At 43.0% G+C, this 24,486-nt stretch overlaps 1 protein-coding gene across 3 annotated transcripts in view; it reads right to left on the bottom strand.

The window, feature by feature from the left end:
- Positions 1-24,486, bottom strand: part of LOC142660638 (low-density lipoprotein receptor-related protein 5-like) — a 298,590-nt gene that overhangs the window by 194,243 nt on the left and 79,861 nt on the right. For 2 of the 3 annotated variants that reach the window (XM_075837322.1, XM_075837324.1), the window contains exons 3-5: positions 22,645-22,842; positions 6,523-6,719; positions 2,770-2,901 (exon numbers count right to left, since the gene is read on the bottom strand). In XM_075837322.1, coding sequence (XP_075693437.1) covers positions 2,770-2,901; positions 6,523-6,719; positions 22,645-22,842 — 527 coding nt within the window. The remainder of the gene's footprint in view (positions 1-2,769; positions 2,902-6,522; positions 6,720-22,644; positions 22,843-24,486) is intronic. The other variant, XM_075837323.1, reaches the window with a different exon arrangement.

Here is a 24,486-nt window from a genome sequence, read left to right as displayed (position 1 = left end):
CTTCTCTCCATTCATTCATTTACTTGCTATATCGCTATCTGCAGCCTCATACAAACACACTAACATTACTGCAGTTTCCTGACAATGAATATACATTACCTCCAGCCAGAACGTGATGTGTATTCATTCTCCTGACCACTTCTGTAGCGTCTCTGTGATTAACAGCACAGCGAGATCTCGCTGTGAATGACAGCTTACAGCGTAATCTCGCGAGACTACGCCTGCTATGCTGTAAATCACAGAGACGCTACACAAGTGGTCAGGATTCTGAATACACATCACGTCCTGGCTGGAGGTAATGTATATTCATTATCAGGACACTGCAGTAATGTGAGTGTGTGTGTGTGTGTGTGTGTGTGTGTGTGTGTGTGTGTGTGTGTGTGTGTGTATGAGGCTGCAGATAGCGATATAGCTGCAGTGAAGGAAATAAGTATTTGATCCTTTGCTGATTTTGTAAGTTTGCCCACTGTCAAAGACATGAACAGTCTAGAATTTTTAGGCTAGGTTAATTTTACCAGTGAGAGATAGATTATATAAAAAAAAAAAAAAAAAAAAAAATCACATTGTCAAAATTATACATATTTATTTGCATTGTGCACAGAGAAATAAGTATTTGATCCCTTTGGCAAACAAGACTTAATACTTGGTGGCAAAACCCTTGTTGGCAAGCACAGCAGTCAGACATTTTTTGTAGTTGATGATGAAGTTTGCACACATGTTAGATGGAATTTTGGCCCACTCCTCTTTGCAGATCATCTGTAAATCATTAAGATTTCGAGGCTGTCGCTTGGCAACTCGGATCTTCAGCTCCCTCCATAAGTTTTTGATGGGATTAAGGTCTGGAGACTGGCTAGGCCACTCCATGACCTTAATGTGCTTCTTTTTGAGCCACTCCTTTGTTGCCTTGGCTGTATGTTTCGGGTCATTGTCGTGCTGGAAGACCCAGCCACGAGCCATTTTTAATATCCTGGTGGAGGGAAGGAGGTTGTCACTCAGGATTTGACGGTACATGGCTCCATCCATTCTCCCATTGATGCGGTGAAGTAGTCCTGTGCCCTTAGCAGAAAAACACCCCCAAAACATAAAGTTTCCACCTCCATGCTTGACAGTGGGGACGGTGTTCTTTGGGTCATAGGCAGCATTTCTCTTCCTCCAAACACGGTGAGTTGAGTTAATGCCAAAGAGCTAAATTTTAGTCTCATCTGACCACAGCACCTTCTCCCAATCACTCTCAGAATCATCCAGATGTTCATTTGCAAACTTCAGACGGGCCTGTACATGTGCCTTCTTGAGCAGGGGGACCTTGCGGGCACTGCAGGATTTTAATCAATTACGGCGTAATGTGTTACCAATGGTTTTCTTGGTGACTGTGGTCCCAGCTGCCTTGAGATCATTAACAAGTTCCCCCCGTGTAGTTTTCGGCTGAGCTCTCACCTTCCTCAGGATCAAGGATACCCCACGAGGTGAGATTTTGCATGGAGCCCCAGATCAATGTCGATTGACAGTCATTTTGTATGTCTTCCATTTTCTTACTATTGCACCAACAGTTGTCTCCTTCTCACCCAGCGTCTTACTTATGGTTTTGTAGCCCATTCCAGCCTTCTGCAGGTCTATGATCTTGTCCCTGACATCCTTAGAAAGCTCTTTGGTCTTGCCCATGTTGTAGAGGTTAGAGTCAGACTGATTAATTGAGTCTGTGGACAGGAGTCTTTTATACAGGTGACCATGTAAGACCGCTGTCTTTAATGCAGGCACCAAGTTGATTTGGAGCGTGTAACTGGTCTGGAGGAGGCTGAACTCTTAATGGTTGGTAGGGGATCAAATACTTATTTCTCTGTGCACAATGCAAATAAATATATAGAATTTTGACTATGTGATTTTCTCTTTTTTTTTAATATATATATAATCTATCTCTCACTGGTAAAATTAACCTAGCCTAAAAATTCTAGACTGTTCAGGTCTTTGACAGTGGGCAAACTTACAAAATCAGCAAGGGATCAAATACTTATTTCCTTCACTGTACTTTGCTATAATCAATGTTTTACATTGAATCCGCTGGAAAAACTGCAGCGTTTTTGCAGCAATATGCTCAGCAAAAATGCCCTATTTACTGCGGATTTCTGTGACAGATCTATCTGTGTTTTTTTATTCCGCTGCAGATTTTCTATTGCATGAAATCTGCAGCGTATCCTGTGTGTGGGAACATACCCTTAGCCCTAATGCACACAAGTTTGCCTCCCGAGTCCCGTGGAAAGATAGGACATGTTCTACCGTTCCACGTTTCGGAGAGTCAGGTCCTTTTTCACAACTAAATTGAATGGGTCGGGTGCCACTCTAATGCCGCGAAAAAATGACCCGAGTGGCACTTTGTCGTGTGCCAGAGGGCTTATAGTAAGAATTCTCTTTATAAATCAGGTGTTTATAACATTACTTATATCAATGCACAATTACACTGAAATATTGCAAATAGTATATTCCTCCTCCTTGGCTAAAAATACTCCTGAAAAATGCTAACTGGAGTATTTTTGTTGTGCAGGAAAATTTCAAAGGTGACCTCTGAGTCCCCCTGTTGATGTGAATTACACACAGTGAATATGAAATAATGAGAATTGAAAGGACAATTTCTAAGGACTCTCGGTTTAGAGCAGGTAAAACAAGAGGGGTGGAGCAATAAAGCAATAGGACATGAAAACTTGACAAAATTGCTAAAAAAAAATACAGGTACACTAAATTATTTTTATAAGGAGGGAATATACCACAACATTTTACCTGTTTTGCAAGATTTCCCATCCTCCATCAGCTGTACCCCAGTTGGACAAGCACAGCTGTAAAAGGGGTCACTTGGTGACAATAAGCAAAGATGAGAGCATCCTCCATTATTATCATGGCATGGCGTTTGGACTGAAAAGAAACAAAGAATGTAGGGCCAAATAAAAAGGGTAATCACTTAAATAAAGAAACAAATATTATGCATTTTACAGAACTTGTGTGAAACAATATATATATTTTGTTCTATTAAAAATGGTCTATTCTGTAATAAAAAATAAATTAAAAAAAAGTACAAATAAGTGGTATTGCCACGTTCGTAATGACTCGTGCTATACATGTAACTCATTATTTATTCCGTAAGGTAAACATCGAAAAAAAAAATGCTAAAATTACTGGTGTTTGCTCATGTCTCCTACAAGAAAATTATACAAAAAATGATCATAAAGTCGTATTTACCCCCCAAAATGGTATCAATAAAAACAGTTTGCCCCGCAAAAAAGCCCTTACACAGCTCAGTCAACAGAAAAATATAAAAAAAGTTAAGGCTCTTAGAATATGGAAACTCAAATAATTTTTATTTTTTTTAGGGTCAGTTCACACGGATATATTTGGCGTTGATTTTGACGCAGAAAAAGCGTTGAATCAAAACAAAAAAAAACAAAAACATCACCCCATTGGTCTTAATGGAAGGTAGAGGCGTTTTTTTCCCCCCGGGTGGCTATTGACTGTTTGCGAGAAAGAGGCATTGTCTTTATTCAAGCGTTTCGGCCTCTGACCTGCCATTGAAATCAATAGGAGGCAGCAAAACCGGCAGCGCTCGTTTGGAACGTTTTATGCCCACGTTTTTGCATTACATTCAACGATTGCATGCAAAAAACATAGGAAAAAAAGTGGCAAACAATGCTGGCAAGTCAAAATCTGCCTAAAAAGAAAAAGTTTTTCTGCCTGCAAAAAAAACTCAGTGTGAACTAGGCCTTAATGTTTTTATTGTGGAAAACATAAAAAAAACTGTCACCACATTATAAGTGGCCTATCTTCTACATAATGTGATCGGCGCTGTAATGTAGATTACAGCAATGTTTTTTATTTAGAAAACATCATTTTTAACCGAGTTATGACCTACTTTAGCTTCATGCTAATGACTTTCTTAATAGACAACTGGGCGTGTTTTACTTTTTGACCAAGTGCGCGTTGTGGGGAGAAGTGTATGACGCTGACCAATCAGCGTCATACACTTCTCTCCATTCATTTATTCAGCACATAGTGATGTTGCTAGATCATGATGTGCAGTCACATGCACACACATTAACGTTACTGAAGTGTCCTCACAGTGAACAGGCATCGCTTCCAGCCAGGACGTGATGTCTATTCACAATCCCGACACTTCGGTAACGTTTGTGTGGTATTTACAGCACAGCAAGCCTAATCTTGCGAGATCACGCTGTGATTGACAGCTTACAGACATAAAGTGTCCTCGTTGTCCAGTCTCCACAGGGGATCATCAGGTGGCACCACCATCACTCAGCTAGTGTGCAGACCAGCAAACAAAGCAGATCCAATTATCTCCCCCCATTGTGTCCTCATCTTGGCTGTGGCAGACAAGAGTTGGGCAATACACATAAGAGTACAAAGGACCACAACTCACATACAGACAATAGAAATACAAACTAAAGTCATAACAAATGATGGTGACTAGAAACTGCCAAGATGTTCCTCCCCCCGAGGGGTATATAAGGGCTTGTCCTGGGGAGGATGGAGATATCCTGGATGTAGACTTTAATGAGAGCTGAAGCGGAGGCCAGCGCTCTTAGGAGTTTCCTGTGATTGCCTGATTTTGTGGACTGTATGCTGTTCCTGCATTGAAGGCTACTTGTCCGGTCAGCAGTGGATACAATAAATCGTGTTGGAGTTGCCCTGTCATCACTGGCTCTGTTGATCGTGTATTAACCTAATGAACCCCAGGACAGTGGCTTTGAAAAATACAACTCATTCTGCCAAAAAAGAAGCACAGCAACAACAATGGTAAAAAGGGGCTTTCGAAATGCAATGGAAAAAAAAATAGTGCTTTGGAAACTTGACATTTTTTTATGTAATGTATGTTTTTGAGTATAATAAACATTGATTACAATTTGTATTTAGCTTTAGCGTTGCAGCTTCTATGTACCCACTAAGCCGAATATAAGCTTACTATAAGCTTACTGCTGTAAGCCGAATAACAGCTGGACAGCTCGGCTGGCATCGGTTCCTGTGTGCCTCTGACACACAATCTGACACGAATACAGATCAAATCTAAATTGATCAACATAGATTTTATCGGTATGAGGGTTGGATTGTGTGTCAGAGGCACAAAGGAGCTGCTGTCAGACGAGCTATGTATCAACGTGATTATAACTCAGCTACTATGAGTGCTCAGGAGAGGAGACAGACATGCTGAAGAGTGAGGTGTCAGTGAAATACACTATTGCATTTGGACTGGGCATGGGACAGAACAGTCTGTAATGTATCGAAATACATGCAAAACGTATCAAAACACACATGCAAAACATAACAAAAAAAAGACCTACGGTATTAGGCTATGTTCACACAGAGTTTTTTGCAGGCGGAATTTCTGCCTCAAAATTCAGTTTGGAAGTTTGAAGCAGATTTTCCTCTCCCTGCACGACATTGAGCGCTGTGGGCATAAAACGCAGCGAAATACGCTTTCTCTGCCTCCCATTGAAGTCAATGGGAGGTCAGAGGCGTAAACGCCCGAAGATAGGGCATATCCCTTCTTTCTCCCGTGAGACGGTTTTACCGCTCGCGGGAAAAAGACGCCTCCGCCTCACATTGAAATCACTGGGAGGCATTTTAGGGCCGTTTTTGATGAGTTTTGCGGCGCCGTTTCCACGTCAAAAAACTCGTCAAAAAAACTCAGTGTGAACATAGCCTTAAAGAGGATCTGTCACTAGCTTATTAATTCCCTATCTCCAAACTAATCGAATAGGCCCTATGATGTAAGTTTTTTTCAAAAACGTTTATTTTTTTTCATGGCTTCCGTTTGGCTATTCTTGCCAACTGTGAGGTGACTCTTTTCACTCTGGGCGGTGTAATGTTTTCTGTATGATGCTGTCCAATTGTCATACAGCTTTTCCCTTTTCTCGGCAACACAGCCTGATCATTTAGTATACAGCTTCCATTCCCAACTGTGTTTTCAGCTGGTGATATTTTCGGTTGTTTCACAGCTAGAACTGCAATCCTGGTGTCATATGAAAGATTAGAATCTCATCTTTCATATGACAGCCCGAGATATGGCTGTTTTTAAGTGATCCCTCTTCACTCCAGCTTTAGTCTCACACTGTGTGAAGCAACTTCATGCTGATATGACAGCGTCAGAGGCTGTGAGGTAGCTCCACCTTAGGAGAATCGCTGGTGTTGACGCCCATTTGTCAAGTATAGGTTCATTTGCCTATTTAGAAAAAATCTCATAACTTTCAAAATAATAAACGTTTTGGGACACAATTTTCACTGCCATTATCAGTGTGACAGCGCCTATTACATTTGCGAGGAGATTGGGCATTACTAAACTAGTGACAGATCCTCCTTAAGGAAATTATTTTTACCCCAAAATCAGTGTAATGGAAAAAAAAAAAAGAAAGAAAAAAACATTCAAAAAAGGTGTCCATAGCGTTTAATGGGTTAAAACACTTTAAAAACAAACCCAAACCGTTACAGATGTATAGTAATTGGTAAAAAAAACAACAAAAAAAAACTTACAATGTGGCTGTCGTTCCTGGCTAAACACTTGTATGTCCATCGGAGAGTAAAGTGCGCTAAGGATCTCCCTTCTTTTTTCTCCGGTACGCTTATTACATGCATGGATGGAGCGAGTCTGCCAGTCAGTCCAATACAATGTATCTACGGCCAGCGTTAACGCAAATGGATGCGTCAGGCTTCCTTCGACAACCTTCTGCCTGCGGGTGGTTTGAGAAGGCACAATAAATGAGGGTGACAAACAAAACTAATTCACAAGACAAAACAGACATGCATTGCTAGAAGGTTGTCCAAAAGAATGGCTACTGTAAATGTTGTAAACTGTGTAATGCAAATCAAATGATCTACTGTGTTTCATGATAAAACATCCACTAGGTGGTATGTGTTAATACTTGTCGTGGCAGTCAATGGCTCAAAATATATTAGACTAAAATTTAGACGAGTGTTCCAACAGACACTCACGCCAGGAACTTTATCCCGCATCCTAATCAGGAGACTTCATACCGATATATATTGAGAGAGGAGAAATAAGACACAGACGCTGTTGATATGCTCATAATATTCCTCTGGGGGTTTATTGCCAAACTCAATTACAATAATATCATTCAAAAAGGGGTGTAGGCTTGAGGTTAACCAATCAGAGGCAATGTGAAAATATTTCTTATAGTCAGCCAATAGCAGACTATAAGAATATTTAAAGTACATAATTATAATTCTTCATTAAAAATGCTGACATTAGGTAACACCTAGAGACAAACATACAATGGGGGTTGTGTTAACGGTTCTTTCCCATGAGGGAGTTTGTTGCGATAACGCAAAATAATTGCATTTTATGTCGGAGCGTTCAGCCAACCCACTAGCATAGATATATGAAGATCATATTATGAACACAAAGATAACACATTTCTTTGAAACTCGAGCAACTATGTAGAGGAAAGGTCATTAAAATAATGGAGAATGCATATCTTAGTAATTCGGCATCCTGTTTGTTAATTCATAATGTAATTTAATACAGAGAATATAAGCAAATAAACCATCCTCCACATACTTATGCACAATCATTGTTTTGGACACATGTAATGCTTTTTCTCTGCCGGTAACTCTGCGGCCTTTGTCTAACTTACACCATATTAACGGCAATGGAATCACGGAACCCTTGCATTGTCTAAACAACGATTAAAGAGTATAGGAAAAATTCCCATTGCAATAAAAATTCCCTCAGATTTAAATCCATAACCATCACTCTGAAAATGACAAAAAATAATAACGGACAAAATAAATAGGTATGGTCAGGCTGATTAGCCACATCCCTAGCACAACCATTCAACCTGACCTCCCGCTTGGTTATCACCCTGAAGTTTTTCTTTAACCTCTTCATGACTGCCATATGGCTATATACGTTCCAACTGCCAATGCCCCGTGCAGTTGTCATGTATATAAACTTTGGCAGCTTGGAACGGGGTTTAATGAGTGCAGTGCTGCTTCAGTGGGAGCAGCACTGCACTCTCATGTCTGCCAGGGCTTTGAGAGCCCCGGAATATACCCCCGACTGTAGATGACACCACACAGATAGCGAAAATACCCTCTGTGAATAGTGCTACCTAAGCTCCCTCTAGTAACTAAACCCCCGGCCAGCGCTCTGGCCGAGGATTCCTCTCCTAGAGAGAGCCACCGACGTATCTCCATCCCCGCTATAGATAGTGCCACCCCACTGCAGATAGCATCGCACCCCCCTACTGTAGATAGCGCCACCTAAACTTTCTCTAGGAGCGGAATCCACAGTGTCAGATCGCACATTTGGACATCGACATTAGGGGCTCTCTAGGAGCGGAATCCCCGGCCGGGCTTCCGCTACTGGAGAAGCCGCTGGTGTCACTGTGCAAACGTGTGATCTGACACCGGGGAATACGCTCCCAGAGAGAGTTTAGGTGGTGCTATCTACAGTGTTGGGGGGGGGCGGTGGGGTGCGATGAAATCTACAGCGGGGATTTTGCTATCTGCAGAAGGGATGTTGCTATCAACAGGGGGGGGCGGATGTTGCTATCACTTTGTTTTGGCTTGCTAAACAAGTGGTTTGCATGTCAAGTGGAGTTACAAAACCGGAGTTAAAGCCCCTGTAAGTACTCTTCTTTTCTTTTACTTTAACAATTTTTCACAGTTTTTTTTGTAACTGGTATAATGGACAGCAAGATTGGAGGTTTTCTTCAGTGCACAGCTTGCATATGTATGCACGACTGGAGCCGGAGTTCCAGGGTGAATACCTCTGTGGCAGATGTGAGCATGTTGATCGCCTGGAAGCTCGCATTAGAGATCTGGAGGAGCAAAATGCAACACGGAGGGCGATAGTCAATCTTGAGCGGAGCATGCTGCTGACTGAGCACGCAGTTAGTGGGGCAGTAGATGGAGGGTGAAGACATGGGTCAGCAGGACCAGGCAAGTAGCTGGGTTAATGTAGTTAGTGGCAGTAGAAAGGGGTCAAAGAAAAGGAAGGCCAATCCTGTTTCTGATATTCAAAGCAAAATTGCCAACTTGGGTGATGATGCGAGGGTGTCGGTCTCAGAAATGGCAGCCCTAGTGGATACTGATCTCCCTAACAGCCGGGAGAACAGCCCTGCTGTTAGTCGGCGGGTTGGTAATGCAGGACAATTGGTAGTTGCAGGGGATTCTATAATCAGGAAGACAGATAGAATAATTTGTCGCCAAGACCACCTCAACCGAATGGTTTGCTGTCTCCCTATTGCCAGGGTTCTCCATATGGTGGGACGGGTGGATAAATTACTGGGAGGGGCTGGTGTTGATCCAGCTGTCGTGGTCCATGTGGGTACCAACGACAGAATATAGTGTAGGTGAAGGAGCCTTAAAGGGATCCTGTCATCAACATCTTACCTGTTAAACTCGCCTGACCCCTCAATGGCCGCAGCTGTCCAGAGTTCGTTCCTGTTCTCTTCTTTCCTGAAGTCCTCCTCTGTCTGTAAATATCGTCGTTTAAACTCTTCCCGCCTTTTATGGTAATTATTTTTCCCTCTGGGATGCAGCTTCTTAACCCCGCCCACTGTTGCCACCTGTCTGGCCCTGACTGGCTAAGGAGCTGTCAATCAAAAAGAAGGAGGTGGAGTCCACTCTGAGACGCTGGAGGAATGAAAATCTGACTCTTTTCAGATGAAGATTTGACTCTTTTCTGCTCATTTGCATACGGTGTGGGAACACTGAAAAACGGAATACTAAAGGTACAGAGCTTACTTAGAACATATTTATAGCTTAGATGACAATGATTTTTCACCCACTTTCACCAGGTATTGCTGGCTTTATAGCTAAAATGCTGGTGACAGGTTCCCTTTAAGAATAATTTTAAAGAACTAGGCTACAAGCTGAAGGGAAGGACCTCCAAGGTTGTATTCTCAGGAATACTGCCTGCGCCATGCGCATCACAGGAAAGACAGCGGGAGCTCAGGGAGTTAAATGCATGGCTTAAGTCTTGGTGTAGAGGAGAAGGCTTTGGGTTCCTAGAGCACTTAGCTGACTTTTCATTGGGGTACAAACTGTATTCTGCAGATGATTTACACCTAAATGGAAGGGGGTCCGCTGTGCTGGGGGAGAGAATTCTAGCTGGGGTGGCGGAGTATTTAAAGTAGGGCTGAAGAGGGAGGTCAATGTAGAAAATAAAAGGGGTAGTCAGGTTAGAGAGGGGTCAGACTATATTGGTGGGGGGAGAAAGACTGTGGGTAGAGGACTACACAACTGGATAAGGAGAACCTATTGTTAAAAAAACAGCAATGAAAATAACAATACCCAAATAATGTCAAATAATCACATTTCTGAAACTGAAAAACTGAAAGGCAAGTTAAAGTGTATGTTCACAAATGCCAGAAGTCTAGCACACATAATGGGGGAGCTGGAGGCCTTGATACTGGAAAAAAACAAACTATATATATATAGTTGGTGTTGCTGAAAAATGGCTAGACTCTTCACATGACTGGGCTGTAAATTTAGAGGGTTTTACACTTTTTTGGAAAGACAGGACAAATAGGAAAGGCGGTGGTGTATGTCTGTATGTAAGAAGTGATATGAAGGGGAGTGTGAAAGAGACAATAGTGGGTGAAGACTGTGAGGAGGTTGAAACCTTGTGGGTGGAACTAGAAAGGGATTTAAACACTGAAAATTTACTTTTGGTGTAATCTATAGACTCCCCAATATAAGGAGATGGACGTTCAGCTATATATATATACAGATGGAGCGGGCTGCACAGGTTGGTACAGTAGTGATAATGGGAGATTTTTATTACCGGGATATTAATTGGTGTTAAATAGACACTTCATTGTTCCAGCCCAGCATGATCCACAGTACAGTGTGATTGTGCAGTGAAAGAAGCTGGGCTGTAACAATGAGAAGTGTAGGACACTGATTAGTCACTGATTGGTCAGCGTCATACACTCCTCTGTACAACACCCAGTTGGTAAAAAGTAAAAACACACCGAGTTGTCCATTGAGAAACTCATTAGCATAAATCTAAACTAGCTCATAACTTGCTCAAAAATGATAGTTTTTCAAAATAAAAACCACTGCTGTTATCTACATTACAGTGCCAATCATATTATGTAGGAGATAGGGCACTTATAATCTGGTGACAGAGCCTCTTTAACCCCTTAAGGACGCAGCCTAGTTTGGGCCTTAAGGCTCAGAGCCCATTTTTCAAATCTGACATATTTCACTTTATGTGGTAATAACGTCGGAATGCTTAAACCTATCCAAGCGATTCTGAGATTGTTTTCTCGTGACACTTTGGGCTTCATGTTCGTGGTAAAATTTGGTCGATATATTCAGTCTTTATTTGTGAAAAATTGCAAAATTTAGAGAAAATTTACAAAAAATAGCATTTTTCAGAATTTAAATGCATCTGCTTGAAAAACAGACGGTTATACCACCCAAAATAGTTACTAGTTCACATTTCCCATATGTCTACTTTAGATTGGCATCGTTTTTTGAACATTCTTTTATTTTTCTTGGACGTTACAAGGCTTAGAACATAAACAGCAATTTCTCATATTCTTAAGAAAATTTCAAAAGCCTTTTTTTGAAGGTGCCAGTTCAGTTCTGAAGTGGATTTGAGGGGCCTATGTATTAGAAACCCCCATAAAACACCCCATTTTAAAAACTAGACCCCTCAAAGTATTCAAAACAGCATATAGAAAGTTTTTTAACCCTTCAGGCATTTCACAGGAATTAAAGCAAAGTGGAAATTAAATTTGCAAATTTAATTTTTTCTGCTGAATTTCAATTTTATTCAATTTTTTTTTAGTAACAGAGAAGGTTTTACCAGAGAAACACTACTAAATATGTATTGTCCAGATTCTGCAGTTTTTAGAAATGTCCCACATGTGGCCCTACTGCGCTCGTGGACTAAAACACAAGCCCTAGAAGCAAAGAAGCACCTAGTGCATTTTGAGGCCTCTTTTTTATTAGAATATATTTTAGGCAGCATGCCAGGTTTGAAGAGGCGTTGAGGTATCAAAACAATGGAAACCCACCAGAAGTGACCCCATTTTGGAAATTACACCCCTCAAGGAATTCATTTATGGTTTTTGTTATCATTTTGACCGCACAGTTTTTTCACAGCACCTATTTGAATTGGGCTGTGAAATGAAAAAAATTATATTTTTTCCAATAAGATGTCATTTTTGATCAAAATTTCTTATTTTCACAGGGAACAACATACCCCATTTTGTTGCCCAATTTGTCCTTAGTGCGGCAATACCCCATTTGTGGTGATAAACTGCCGTTTGGGCCCATGGGAGGGCTCAGACGGAAAGGAGCGCTATGTGTTTGTTGGAGTCCAGATTTTGCTGGATTGGTTTTCGGGTGCCATGTTGCATTTGCAGAGCCCCAGAGGTATCAAAGCAATGGAAACCCACCAGAAGTGACCCCATTTTGGAAACTACACCCCTCAAGGAATTCATTTATGGTTTTTGTTATCATTTTGACCGCACAGTTTTTTCACAGCACCTATTTGAATTGGGCTGTGAAATGAAAAAAATGATATTTTTTCCAATAAGATGTCATTTTTGATCAAAATTTCTTATTTTCACAAGGAACAACATACCCCATTTTGTTGCCCAATTTGTCCTTAGTGCGGCAATACCCCATTTGTGGTGATAAACTGCCCTTTGGGCCCATGGGAGGGCTCAGAAGGAAAGGACCACCATTTGGCCTACTGGAGCTTTTCTGGTGCTAAGTCATGTGTGCAGAAGCCCCTGAGGTACCAGTACAGTTGAAACCCCCGAGAAGTGACCCCATTTTAAAAACTACACCCCTTAAGACATTCATCTAGAGGTGTAGTGAGCATTTTGACCCCACAGGTACTGTGTAAAAGATAATGCGCAGCAGATGGTGCAGTGTGAGATTTTCAATTTTATATATGTATATGCCATTTCAGTGTCCAATATAGTGTGCCCAGCATGCGCCACCGGAGATATACACCCCTTAAATTGTAATGTGGGTTCTCCTGGGTACGACAATACCCTACATGTGGCTGTTATCAGCTGCCTGGGCATACGGCAGGGCTCAGAAGGGAAAGATGAGGGGGGTAAGCTGTGCGGAGTGCATCAGGGTAAATTGAAAATCAAGGGATGTATGATACATTTTAAAACAATCTTTTATACAGAGCCCTGGTTTTTCGGGACACGTGTCACATTGGTATATTGTGTTCTTCCTTATCCCCCTCTTATAGCAGACTCTGCACCTCTTTTGACTCTTTCCCTTTTCACCGGTTTGGGGACCTTCTCCTGGAAAGTGTTGCCCTGGTACGATGCGCCCCCCCTTCCTGGTCCCTAAAGATTAGATCTTGAAATTCCAGGAAAGTTCCCCTCTGGCCTGCACATCGACGTAGCACATACGCATTGTACAAAGCCATCTGTATGATGTGCCCGGCCAGCTTCTTATACTACACCGCATGGCGCTGTAGGGCTTCAGGACTTGATTTGACAAGTCCATCCCTCCCATGTACCTATTGTAGTCCAGGATGCAGTCTGGTTTGGGGGTGGCCTTTCCTTCATATATCCTAAACCTGTAGGTATACCCTGATGCACTCTCGCACAGCTTATACATCTTCACGCCATACCTTGCCCTCTTACCTGGCAGGTACTGGCGGAATTGAACCCTCCCTTTAAAATGTACCAGGGACTCATCAATAGAAAAACACTTCTCGGGGGTGTATGCTTGGGAAAACCGGGCACTGGAACGGTCTAATAGGGGTCTCCGTTTATACAAACGGTCAAAACTGGGGTCATCTCGGAGTGGGCACGGCTCATTATCAGTATAATGTAAGAAGCGAAGTATTGCCTCATTTATTTATTTTTTTAGGTTCCAGTTCATTTCTGAAGTTGCTTTGAGGGGCCCATATATTAGAAACCCCTATCAAACACCCCATTTTAGAAACTAGACCCCTCAAAGTATTCACAACAGCATTTAGAAAGTTTATGAACCCTTTAGGTGTTTCACAGAAATTTAGAGGAAAGTAGAGGTGAAATTTACTCTTTTTATACCATTTTTTTTATAACACAAAAGGATTTATCAGAGAAACGCAACTCAATACTTATTGCCCAGATTCTGCAGTTTAGAGAAATATCCCACATGTTGCCCTCGGGCGGTAATGGACTGAAGCACCGGCCTCCGAAGCAAAGGAGCACCTAGCGGATTTTGAGCCCTCTTTTTTATTAGGCACCATGTCCGGTTTGAAGAGGTCTTGTGGTGCCAAAACATTGGAAACCCCCCAAAAGTGACCCCAATTTGGAAACTAGACCCCTTGAGGAATCCATTGTAGTTTTCATGGGGTGCATGCGGCTTTTTGATCAGTTTTTATTCCATTTTTAGGTGGCGTGGTGACTAATAAACAGCAATTCTACTATTGTTTTTGTATACTTTTTTTTTTACAGCGTTCACCGTGCGCTATAAATGATATATTAACTTTATTCTGCGGGGCGATACGATCACGGCGATACCAGATGTTTATAGTTTTTTTTTATGTCTTATGGCGTTTGCACAATAAAATATGTTTTGTAAACAATCATTCACTTTTTGTGTTACCTTATTCTAAGAGCCATAACGTTTTTATTTTTCAATCAATAAAGCCGTGCGAGGACTTATTTTTTGCGTAACGAACTGTATTTTCCATCAGTACCATTTTTAGGTACATGCGACTTTTTGATCTCTTTTTATTCCATTTTTTGGGAGGTGAAGTGACCAAACAATTGTGATTGTGGTACGGTTTATTAATATTTTTTTTTACGGCGTTCACCGTGCGGGATAAATAACAAAATAATTTTGTAGTTCAGGCCGTTACGGACGCGGCGATACTAATTATGTATAGTTTATTTGTTTGTTTATATATTTTTATTAATAATAAAGGCCTGATAAGGGAAAAAGTGGGACTTTTACTTTTATTACTTTTAAAACTTTTATTTTCTTATTTTTACACATCTTTTTTTAACTTTTTTTTTACTTTATTACTTTGTCCCACTAGGGGACATGAGGGCAGGAGGCCCTGATCGCTATTCTAATACACTGCACTACATGCGTAGTGCAGTGTATTAGAACTGTCAGCTACTCACTGACAGCAAGCATAGTGGGTCCTGACGTTGTCAGGACCCACTAGGCTTCCGTCTATGGCATAGCCGGACGCCATTGTTTGGTGTCCGGTTGCCATAGTCACCATCGCCGGCCGCTATCGCGTAGCAGGCCGGCGATGGCAACTTAACCCCTAAAAAGCCGCGATCTCTATAGAACGCGGCTTTTAAGGGGTTAATCAGCGGGGACACAGCGATCGGTCCCCGCTGTAGGAGCTGTGACAGCTGCTGAACAAGACAGCAGCGTCACAGCTCCTGTATGTGTCGGGAGGACGGCCGAAACGGCCGTTACTCCCGTGACGTACTATTACGTCATGGAGCGCGAACGATACAGCTGCCATGACGTAATAGTACGTCAAGGAGCGGGAAGGGGTTAATGTAGATAAATGTAAAGTTATGCATCTGGGTACCAACAACCTGCATGCACCATATGTCCTAGGGGGAGCTACACTGGGGGAGTCACTTGTTGAGAAGGATCTGGGTGTACTTGTAAATCATAAACTAAATAACAGAATGCAATGTCAATCAGCTGCTTCAAAGGCCAACAAGATATTGTCGTGTATTAAAAGAGGCATGGACTCGCGGGACAGGGATGTAATATTACCACTTTACAAAGCATTAGTGAGGCCTCATCTAGAATATGCAGTTCAGATCTGGGATCCAGTTCATAGAAAGGATGCCCTGGAGTTGGAAAAAATACAAAGAAGAGCAACGCAGATAATAAGGGGCATGGAGAATCTAAGTTATGAGGAAAGATTAAAAGGATTAAACCTATTTAGCCTTGAAAAAAGACGACTAAGGGGGACATGATTAACTTATATAAATATATGAATGGCACATACAAAAAATATGGTGAAATCATGTTCATTGTAAAACCCCCTCAAAATACAAGCGGCACTCCCTCCGTCTGGAGAAAAAAAGGTTCAACCTGCAGAGGCGACAAGCCTTCTTTACTGTGAGAACTGTGAATCTATGGAATAGTCTACCGCAGGAGCTGGTCACAGCAGGGACAGTAGATGGCTTTAAAAAAGGCTTAGATAATTTCCTAGAACAAAAAAGTATTAGCTCCTATGTGTAGAAATTTTTACCTTCCCTTTTCCCATCCCTTGGTTGAACTTGATGGACATGTGTCTTTTTTCAGCCGTACTAACTATGTAACAGGGGGGGGGCGGATGTTGCTATCTACAGGGGGGGGGGGCAGATGATGCTATCTACAGGGGGGAGCGGATGTTGCTATCTACAGGGGGCGGGCGGATGTTGCTATCTACAGGGGGCGGGCGGATGTTGCTATCTACAGGGGGCGGGCGGATGTTGCTATCTACAGGGGGGACGGATATTGCTATTTACAGGGGGAGCGTATGTTGCTATCTACAGAGGGGGCGGATGTTGCTATCTACAGGAGGCGTATGTTGCTATCTACAGGGGGATGATGTTGCTATTTACAGGGTGGTGGCGCTATCTACAGGGGGGTGCCATCTACAGGGGGTGTGGTTTTATCTACAATGGGTGTGGCATTATATGGGCACTACCTACAGGGGATACTGTGGTGCTATCCACATGGGCACTGTGTGTGGCACTATTTACAGTGTGCATTATGTGGGGACTGGCACTATCTACAGTGGTATTGCGGCACTATCTACATGGGCACTGTGGTGTTTTCAGGGGGTTGGGACAAAAAATCCTAACGATTAAAATTCATCCATTTTTTAACGTCTATGAAAAACAGATGGCAAATGGCAATTAAAAACGGTCAGACGGCCGGGAAATGGATTCAAATTTTGAAACACATTGATGCAAAACAGCCATGAAAAACTGACAGTTGATCCGTTGTTAGATGCCCTTTATGTGAATATAGCCTTATAGCTCTCTTCAGTCTCCCCTCACAGCGATCCAGGGTAACGTAGAGAAGACGACTAACTGTTACAGAGCTGTACAGTATATAGCTATCTCTCTCTATATATTATATATATATATATATATATATATACACACACACACACACACACACACACAATACGGATAGATAAATATTCATATAACAATATATATACTTTTTTTTCCACATTTGTAGGCCTCATGCACACTTCCGTTGGCCGTCGTGCAGTCGTTAATGACGAATCCGTGAAACACGGACCTTGTGCTGTTCATTGTTTCACGGACCAAATCAGTGAAAAGGCCGAGACTGTTCCGTCAAAAACTGACAGAATTAGGACTTGTCCTATTTTTGATGGAACGGCCACACGGTTCCATTAAAACAACGGAAATGTGCATGGCCCCATTGAAATGGATGTGTCAGGGTGCTATCAGTTAAAAAAACGGATGGCACCCTGAAGAAAAAAAACTGAAGAGGGAATGAGGCCTTAGTGATTTGCCTGCTCATAATAAAAATTAAAAACTTGGAATTAAACAAATCTAGAAAATGAAAGCTTCAAAAGTCGTGTAAAAAATAAAGTAAAAATAGTTGTGATATTCAAAGTGGTTGCAAAGATATTATTGTCTAAAGTGCATATTAGAAATGGAAAATTTGACCTGGACACAGGGGAATCAATGACCTTTGGTCATTAAAGGGTTAATAAAATATCTGTACTAGAAACTAGTAACCAAGCACTTTGCAGCTGTTTTTTGTATGTTTGCCTTGCAAATAGCTGGTCTCATCTCAACTTGGAGCTTCGGTTGCATTAGCAGATTTGTGAATACAATTCTCCATTTTGGTATGCCATCATTTACTCCTTAGTTTTAAATTGAGCTGTTAGGCCCCATGCACACGAACGTGTTTTTGCGGTCCCATTCATTTCTATGGGCCCATGCACACGACCGTGGTTCCCACGGTCCGTGCATTGCCCTGCAGCCTGGACCGCAAAAAGATAGGACGTCTTATTACGGCCATGTTTTGCGGTCCAGGCTCATAGAAATGAATGCATGCGGCCATGTGCACGGCCCGAGATTTGCGGGCAGCCCGCGGGTGACACTCTGCGGCTGCCCGAGGGGAAATCACAGCCGTGTACCCCACTAAAGTCGTGTGCATGAGGCCTAATTGTTCAATTTATTTATTCTGCTGTCAATACGGTTTCCAGAAATGAATGTGAAAAGTCATGTGAAATTCCACACAAGAGCAGTCTAAACATTCCTTTAACTTGGTATGGTAATGTCACTGAAGCACTAACTCACAAGACCCTCTCTCTGCATTACTGAGGACCTGTCACTTTTCTGATACATTTCTGGAGACTAAAGGGTGCGTTCACATGTTTCTCTCCGATGTGCAGCAGAAAAGCTGGAGGGAAAAAGATGCTAGAACGGATCCCATAGCTTTCTATGGGATCTGTTCGGGCACATGGGACATAAGTTTTGCAGCCGTAAGTGCCGGACCGGTGTAGGAGCCATATCCCCAAAAATTACCTGCAGCGTCTTTGTGTCCGGCTCCCTAGGCGGCCGGTGCCGTATCCTATCTTATACACTGCTCCTCGGATAAACGCCGGGTGCTGACGCATCCACCTTCTGGCAACACCTGGCATGGGAATCTCCAGCCAGAGCATTGCCGGCGCTCTGGCCAGGGAGCAGATGCGGAATCATGCCCCCCTTGTAGATAGCGCCACCCACACCCCCCTGTAGATAGCACCCCCCCTGTATATAGCGCTACCCCCCCCCCTGTTAATAGCGCCACTGTAGCTACCTATAGGTGCGGAATCCTTGGCCAGAGCATTGCCGACGCTGTGGCCGGGGATTCCACTCCAGGAGGAGCCCCTGTCCGTATATGGACTGTGACGTCAGTGGCTCATCCAGGAGGGAATCCCTGGCCACAGCGTCAGCCCGACGTCACTGTTGCCAACGCTACTAGAGGGAGCCCCTGATGTCCCTGTCTATACATGGATATTGACGTCGGGGGCTCTAGGGGGGGCGGTGGGTGGCGCTATCTACAGGGGGCACGGGTGGCATTATCTACAGGGGGCACGGGTGGCATTATCTACAGGGGGCACGGGTGGCATTATCTACAGGGGGCACGGGTGGCATTATCTACAGGGGGCACTGGTGGCATTATCTACAGGGGGCACTGGTGGCATTATCTACAGGGGGCACTGTTGCATTATCTACAGGGGGCACTGTGGCATTATCTACAGGGGGCACTGTGGCATTATCTACAGGGGGCACTGTGGCATTACCTACAGGGGGCACTGTGGCATTACCTACAGGGGGCACTGTGGCATTATCTACAGGGGGCACTGTGGCATTATCTACAGGGGGCACTGTGGCATTATCTACAGGGGGCACTGTGGCATTATCTACAGGGGGCACTGTGGCATTATCTACAGGGGGCACTGTGGCATTATCTACAGGGGGCACTGTGGCATTATCTACAGGGGGCACTGTGGCATTATCTACAGGGGGCACTGTGGCATTATCTACAGGTGGCACTGTGGCATTATCTACAGGGGGCACTGTGGCATTATCTACAGGGGGCACTGTGGCATTATCTAGAGGGCACTGTGGCATTACCTAGAGGGCACTGTGGCATTATCTAGAGGGCACTGTGGCATTATCTAGAGGGCACTGTGGCATTATCTAGAGGGCACTGTGGCATTATCTAGAGGGCACTGTGGCATTATCTAGAAGGCACTGTGGCATTATCTAGAGGGCACTGTGGCATTATCTAGAGGGCACTGTGGCATTATCTAGAGGGCAGACAGATAGGAATTACGAGGCACTCACCGCAGTGGCAATAAAAAAGATTTATTGAGGTTGATCTCGGTCAGTAATGATGTGGAGGATGTGTAGGGCATCCTCCACATCATTACTGACCGAGATCAACCTCAATAAATCTTTTTTATTGCCACTGCGGTAAGTGCCTCGTAATTCCTATCTGTCTTCAATCAAGTTACATATATGTGCTGTTTTCCACTGATGAGCACCCCGCCGGCAACATGTTGACGGCTGTATTCCCATGTGTTCTGAGCCACGCAGCGTTTATATGTAGAGACTGTGTCTTTCCCTGCATTGGAGCAGTGCCAGCCCCCTTTCTCCTCCTACCATTATATTATCTAGAGGGCACTGTGGCATTATCTAGAGGACACTGTGGCATTATCTAAAGAGGGCACTGTGGCATTATCTACAGAGGGCACCGTGGCACTATATACAGAGAGTAGTGTGGCATTATCTACAGGGGGTGTGGGGCACTATATACAGAGAGCAGTGTGGAACTATATACAGAGAGCAATGTGGCATTATCTACAAATGAAATTCATTCGTTTTTAAAAGGGACAGTGAAAAACTGTTGCAAAGCGGGTCACAAAAAAACTGAGAAACACGGACACTGATCCGTGATGAGTGGACAGCAGCTGCCTTCTGGGCTCTGCCTCCTGGCGCCGACGCTGCATTGAATATGACACACGTGACATTACAGTGTGTGTGTCATACTTCAGTGTAGTGCCGAGACCGGAGCAGAGAAGGAGAGCCCTGACATGCCTGGATCACATCAGAAGTTTTGTGAAATGACGAGCACACATGTATCTAATCTATTATGTATCCAATCTATCGCAAACTATGCACCACTCTGATAAAATTGTCACATTTTCAGACCCTAGGGCCTAGACTACCTTTGTGGTAAAAACTGATGAGAACTAACGACAACCGATGTCACGAGTTTGTTACGTCAGCAAAAAAAAAAAAAAAAAGAGGGTTTTCTTTTTCTCATAATTTCTATAGCAACTGTAGCGTGAATCACGGACAGCACACGGATGACGTCTGTGTGCGGTCTGTGATTTTCACGCACCCATTGACTTCAATGGGTGCGTGAGGCGCAAAAAACGCACAAGAATAGGACATGCAGTAAGTTTCACGCAGTGGAGACGCTGAGTGAAAAATACTGAATGTCTGAATAACCCCATTGAATTGCATAGGTCCATGTGACGTCCGTAGTTTTAACGCGCGTAACACGGACGTGAAATACTCTCATCTGAATAAGGCCTTCGGCTGTGTACACATCAGCGTTGCCCTTCCGTTGAGGGGTTCCGTCTGAGATTTCCATCAGGTTAACCCCTCAACGGAAAGGCAAACTGAAATCTTAGATTCCGTTTCCCTCACTATTGATCTTAATGGTGACGAAGACGTTGATAAAGGTTTTGTTTGTCACTGTTGTCACAAGGGTCCGTTATTTTGACGGAATCAATGGCGCAGTCGACTGCGCTATGGATTCCATTGCGGATGTGAACAGGCCCTTAGGCTATGTCCACACCTGCCAAAAAAGAAGAAAAGGTCACGACCATATAATTGACAAAATACAAAAAAATCCTTTATTAATGTCAAATAGACACATGCAAACAGATAACGTTAGACAAGATAAAATAGCATAACCCTCGCAGGATAAAAGATGGAATCAGAACACTAACGCAGCGAAACACCCAGATAGTAATCCGGTCACACGATCCCCCAAAATGCTAAAGTGCATGAATAGGAAGTTTTTAAACAGGTAATAGGTATGAGACTTTTGCACAGATTGGTACATAAACCTAAATGAATATAAACACAAATCGAACAATCACGTTTGAGCAGCAATATACCTACACCTGCAAAGTACGGGAATAGCCGGGAGATCAAGACCGGGGGTCCGCTGCTGAACCCGATGCGCGTTTCGCAGATGCTTCGTCCGGGACCCGACGAAGAACGGGACGAGTGAGTATACTGTAAATAAGCTGCCGGGCCTAAATTGCCATAGGACTGCTTTAAGCTGATCTTAAAGGGGTTATCCACTTTACATTAACTATTAACAAACACATAGCAAATGACATCCCGTTTGCTCAGCACTCCTCTGCACTTCGGGTAGAAGGCCTCTGGCGGCCGGCTTCCTGAACAGCGCGCCATTAATGACGCTCGTTCAGTGGCTTCAACCGCGCGCACGTACGGTTCAAAGAATCTCTCTTTAAAGCACGCATGCTCTGGACGGTGAGCATCCATTGCGACTGCGTTCTTCTTTGCTACTCAGTGATATACTGAGAGCAGTAAAATGGTGATGGGGGAGGAGGGAGTGTGGACATGAGGATGTAATGGGTGGCACATGGCATGCTGGAAGAGAAGCAGTGCATGCCGGGAGTGGACCGGAAGCTGTCATAGAAGCAACGGAGGCATGTCAACAAAGTGCACAAATCAACAAAGTTTGCTGAACTGAAATTACTTAAAGAGTAATAAAAGGTATTTAGGAGAGTTTGTGTGTGGGAAAACAAAGCGGCCGACAATAAACTAAACTATATATTAGACCTTGGAAAACCCCTTTAAAAAGCATGCTTAATATTAAAGTTACAGATCCCCCATGCAGATTGCACCCCCACCATTCCCTGTACAGTAATCTGTACTGACCACTAGAGCATGCCCTGCTGCCTGCACCTAGCATTAAGACGAAAACTATGGAGATAGCAAGGAGTCTTGTAGCTGCAGTTTGTGCTTGAAAAAACGCAATAAATAGGAAACGAAATTGCACCAGTTAGCTACGCTGGTAATGAAAACATTCAAATACATTTACCTAAATGAACCATCCAAATTGGCTCGGTGAATAAAACTGAGTTTGGCATCTGCCCAATAAAGTTTCTGTTCATCGAGATCAATTGTTAGTCCATTGGGCCAATAAATATCTGAGTCCACTATGATTTTGCGTGTGCTTCCATCCATTCCAGCCCGTTCAATTCTGGGGGTTTCTCCCCAGTCAGTCCAATACATGTATCTAGGAAAAAATAAATAAAAATCTTAAATGACATGAGAACGATATGAATAACAATGGAATAGGTTACATATGAAAATAAACTTGTACACACTACTAAAATCGCTATGAAATTAACATTAAAGAGGCTCTGTCACCACATTATAAGTGCCCTATATTGTACATGATGTGATGTAGATTACAGCAGTATTTTTTATTTATAAAAACAATCATTTTTTACGTAGTTATGACCTATATTAGCTTTATGCTAATGAGTTTCTCAATGGACAACTGGGCGTATTTTACTATATGACCAAGTGGGCGTTGTACATAGGAGTGTATGACGCTGACCAATCAGTGACCAATCAGCGTCATACACTTCTCTCCATTCATTTACTCTGCAGATAGCGATATAGCTATATCGCTATGTGCAGCCACATACACACACTATAACATTACTGCAGTGTCCTGATAATGAATATACATTACCTCCAGCCAGGAGCGTCTCTGTGATTTACAGCACAGCACAGCGAGATCTCGCTGTGAATGACAGCTTAATCTCGCGAGACTACGCCTGCTATGCTGTAACTCACAGAGATGCTACAGAAGTGGTCAGGAGAATGAATACACATCACGTCCTGGCTGGAGGTAATGTATATTCATTGTCAGGACACTGCAGTAATGTTATAGTGTGTTTATGTGACTGCACATAGCGATATAGCTATATCGCTAGTGCTGTGTAAATGAATGGAGAGAAATGTATGACGCTGATTGGTCAGTGTCATACACTTCTCTCCACAACGCCCACTTGGTCATAAAGTAAAACTCGCCCAGTTGTCCATTGAGAAACTCATTAGCATAAAGCTAATATAGGTCATAACGTCAAAAACGATAGTTTTTCTAAATAAAAAACACTGCTGTAATCTACATTACAGCGCCGATCACATCATGTACAATATAGGCCACTTATAATGTGGTGACAGAGCCTCTTTAACAAAGATCCATAGTTCCATCCTCTGACAAAGCATTGGTTATTTCAAACTGAAATAAGAGAGTCTCTGATATTACTTCTATGTCTGAAATGAAAAGCCACAGTACCTGAGATAGTGACTTCGGGACTGAATGCAAATGCGTTGAACCAAATTACTGATATTTATTAGTCCCAAAATAAATGTGTCTGAAACTTATGCCACTGGGATACATATATGTACAGTGATGTCATGAACTACAAAGCTGGAGTAGCCGAGATTCTGCCCCTGACGTGGCTGACCATATAAGGACAGTGATGTCAGGAGCTTCCCCAGGACCAAAGTCTACGGGCAGAACGCTTCCGATGGACAGTGACGTTGAGAAATTCCTGACTTACACCTTTAACGTATACCTGTTACGGATCCCATACAGAGGCATCCGTCACCCATAGGCTTCTATGTCGAAATTTTTTTATACCGCATGGTATAACTTTTTTTGGGGTTCTTTTCGGGATCCTTCAAGATGGAATAGGGTAGTCTACTATGAAGTTCCATGCTTTAAATAGACAAGGAATACGGACGTATACCAGCCTGACCGAAAGGAGACCTAATGATACGTATACGTTGGGAACATTCCAAATGTACACGCTAAACATACGACCAAGAAGTCATGTGAACTAGGCCTTACAAAAGTGTTTCG

Source organism: Rhinoderma darwinii, chromosome 9, assembly GCF_050947455.1.
Source record: "Rhinoderma darwinii isolate aRhiDar2 chromosome 9, aRhiDar2.hap1, whole genome shotgun sequence".
In the NCBI taxonomy this organism is placed as follows: Eukaryota; Metazoa; Chordata; class Amphibia; order Anura; family Rhinodermatidae; genus Rhinoderma; species Rhinoderma darwinii.
The sequence above is the reverse complement of the archived record's forward strand: the minus strand, read 5'-3'. Positions and strand labels throughout refer to the sequence as shown.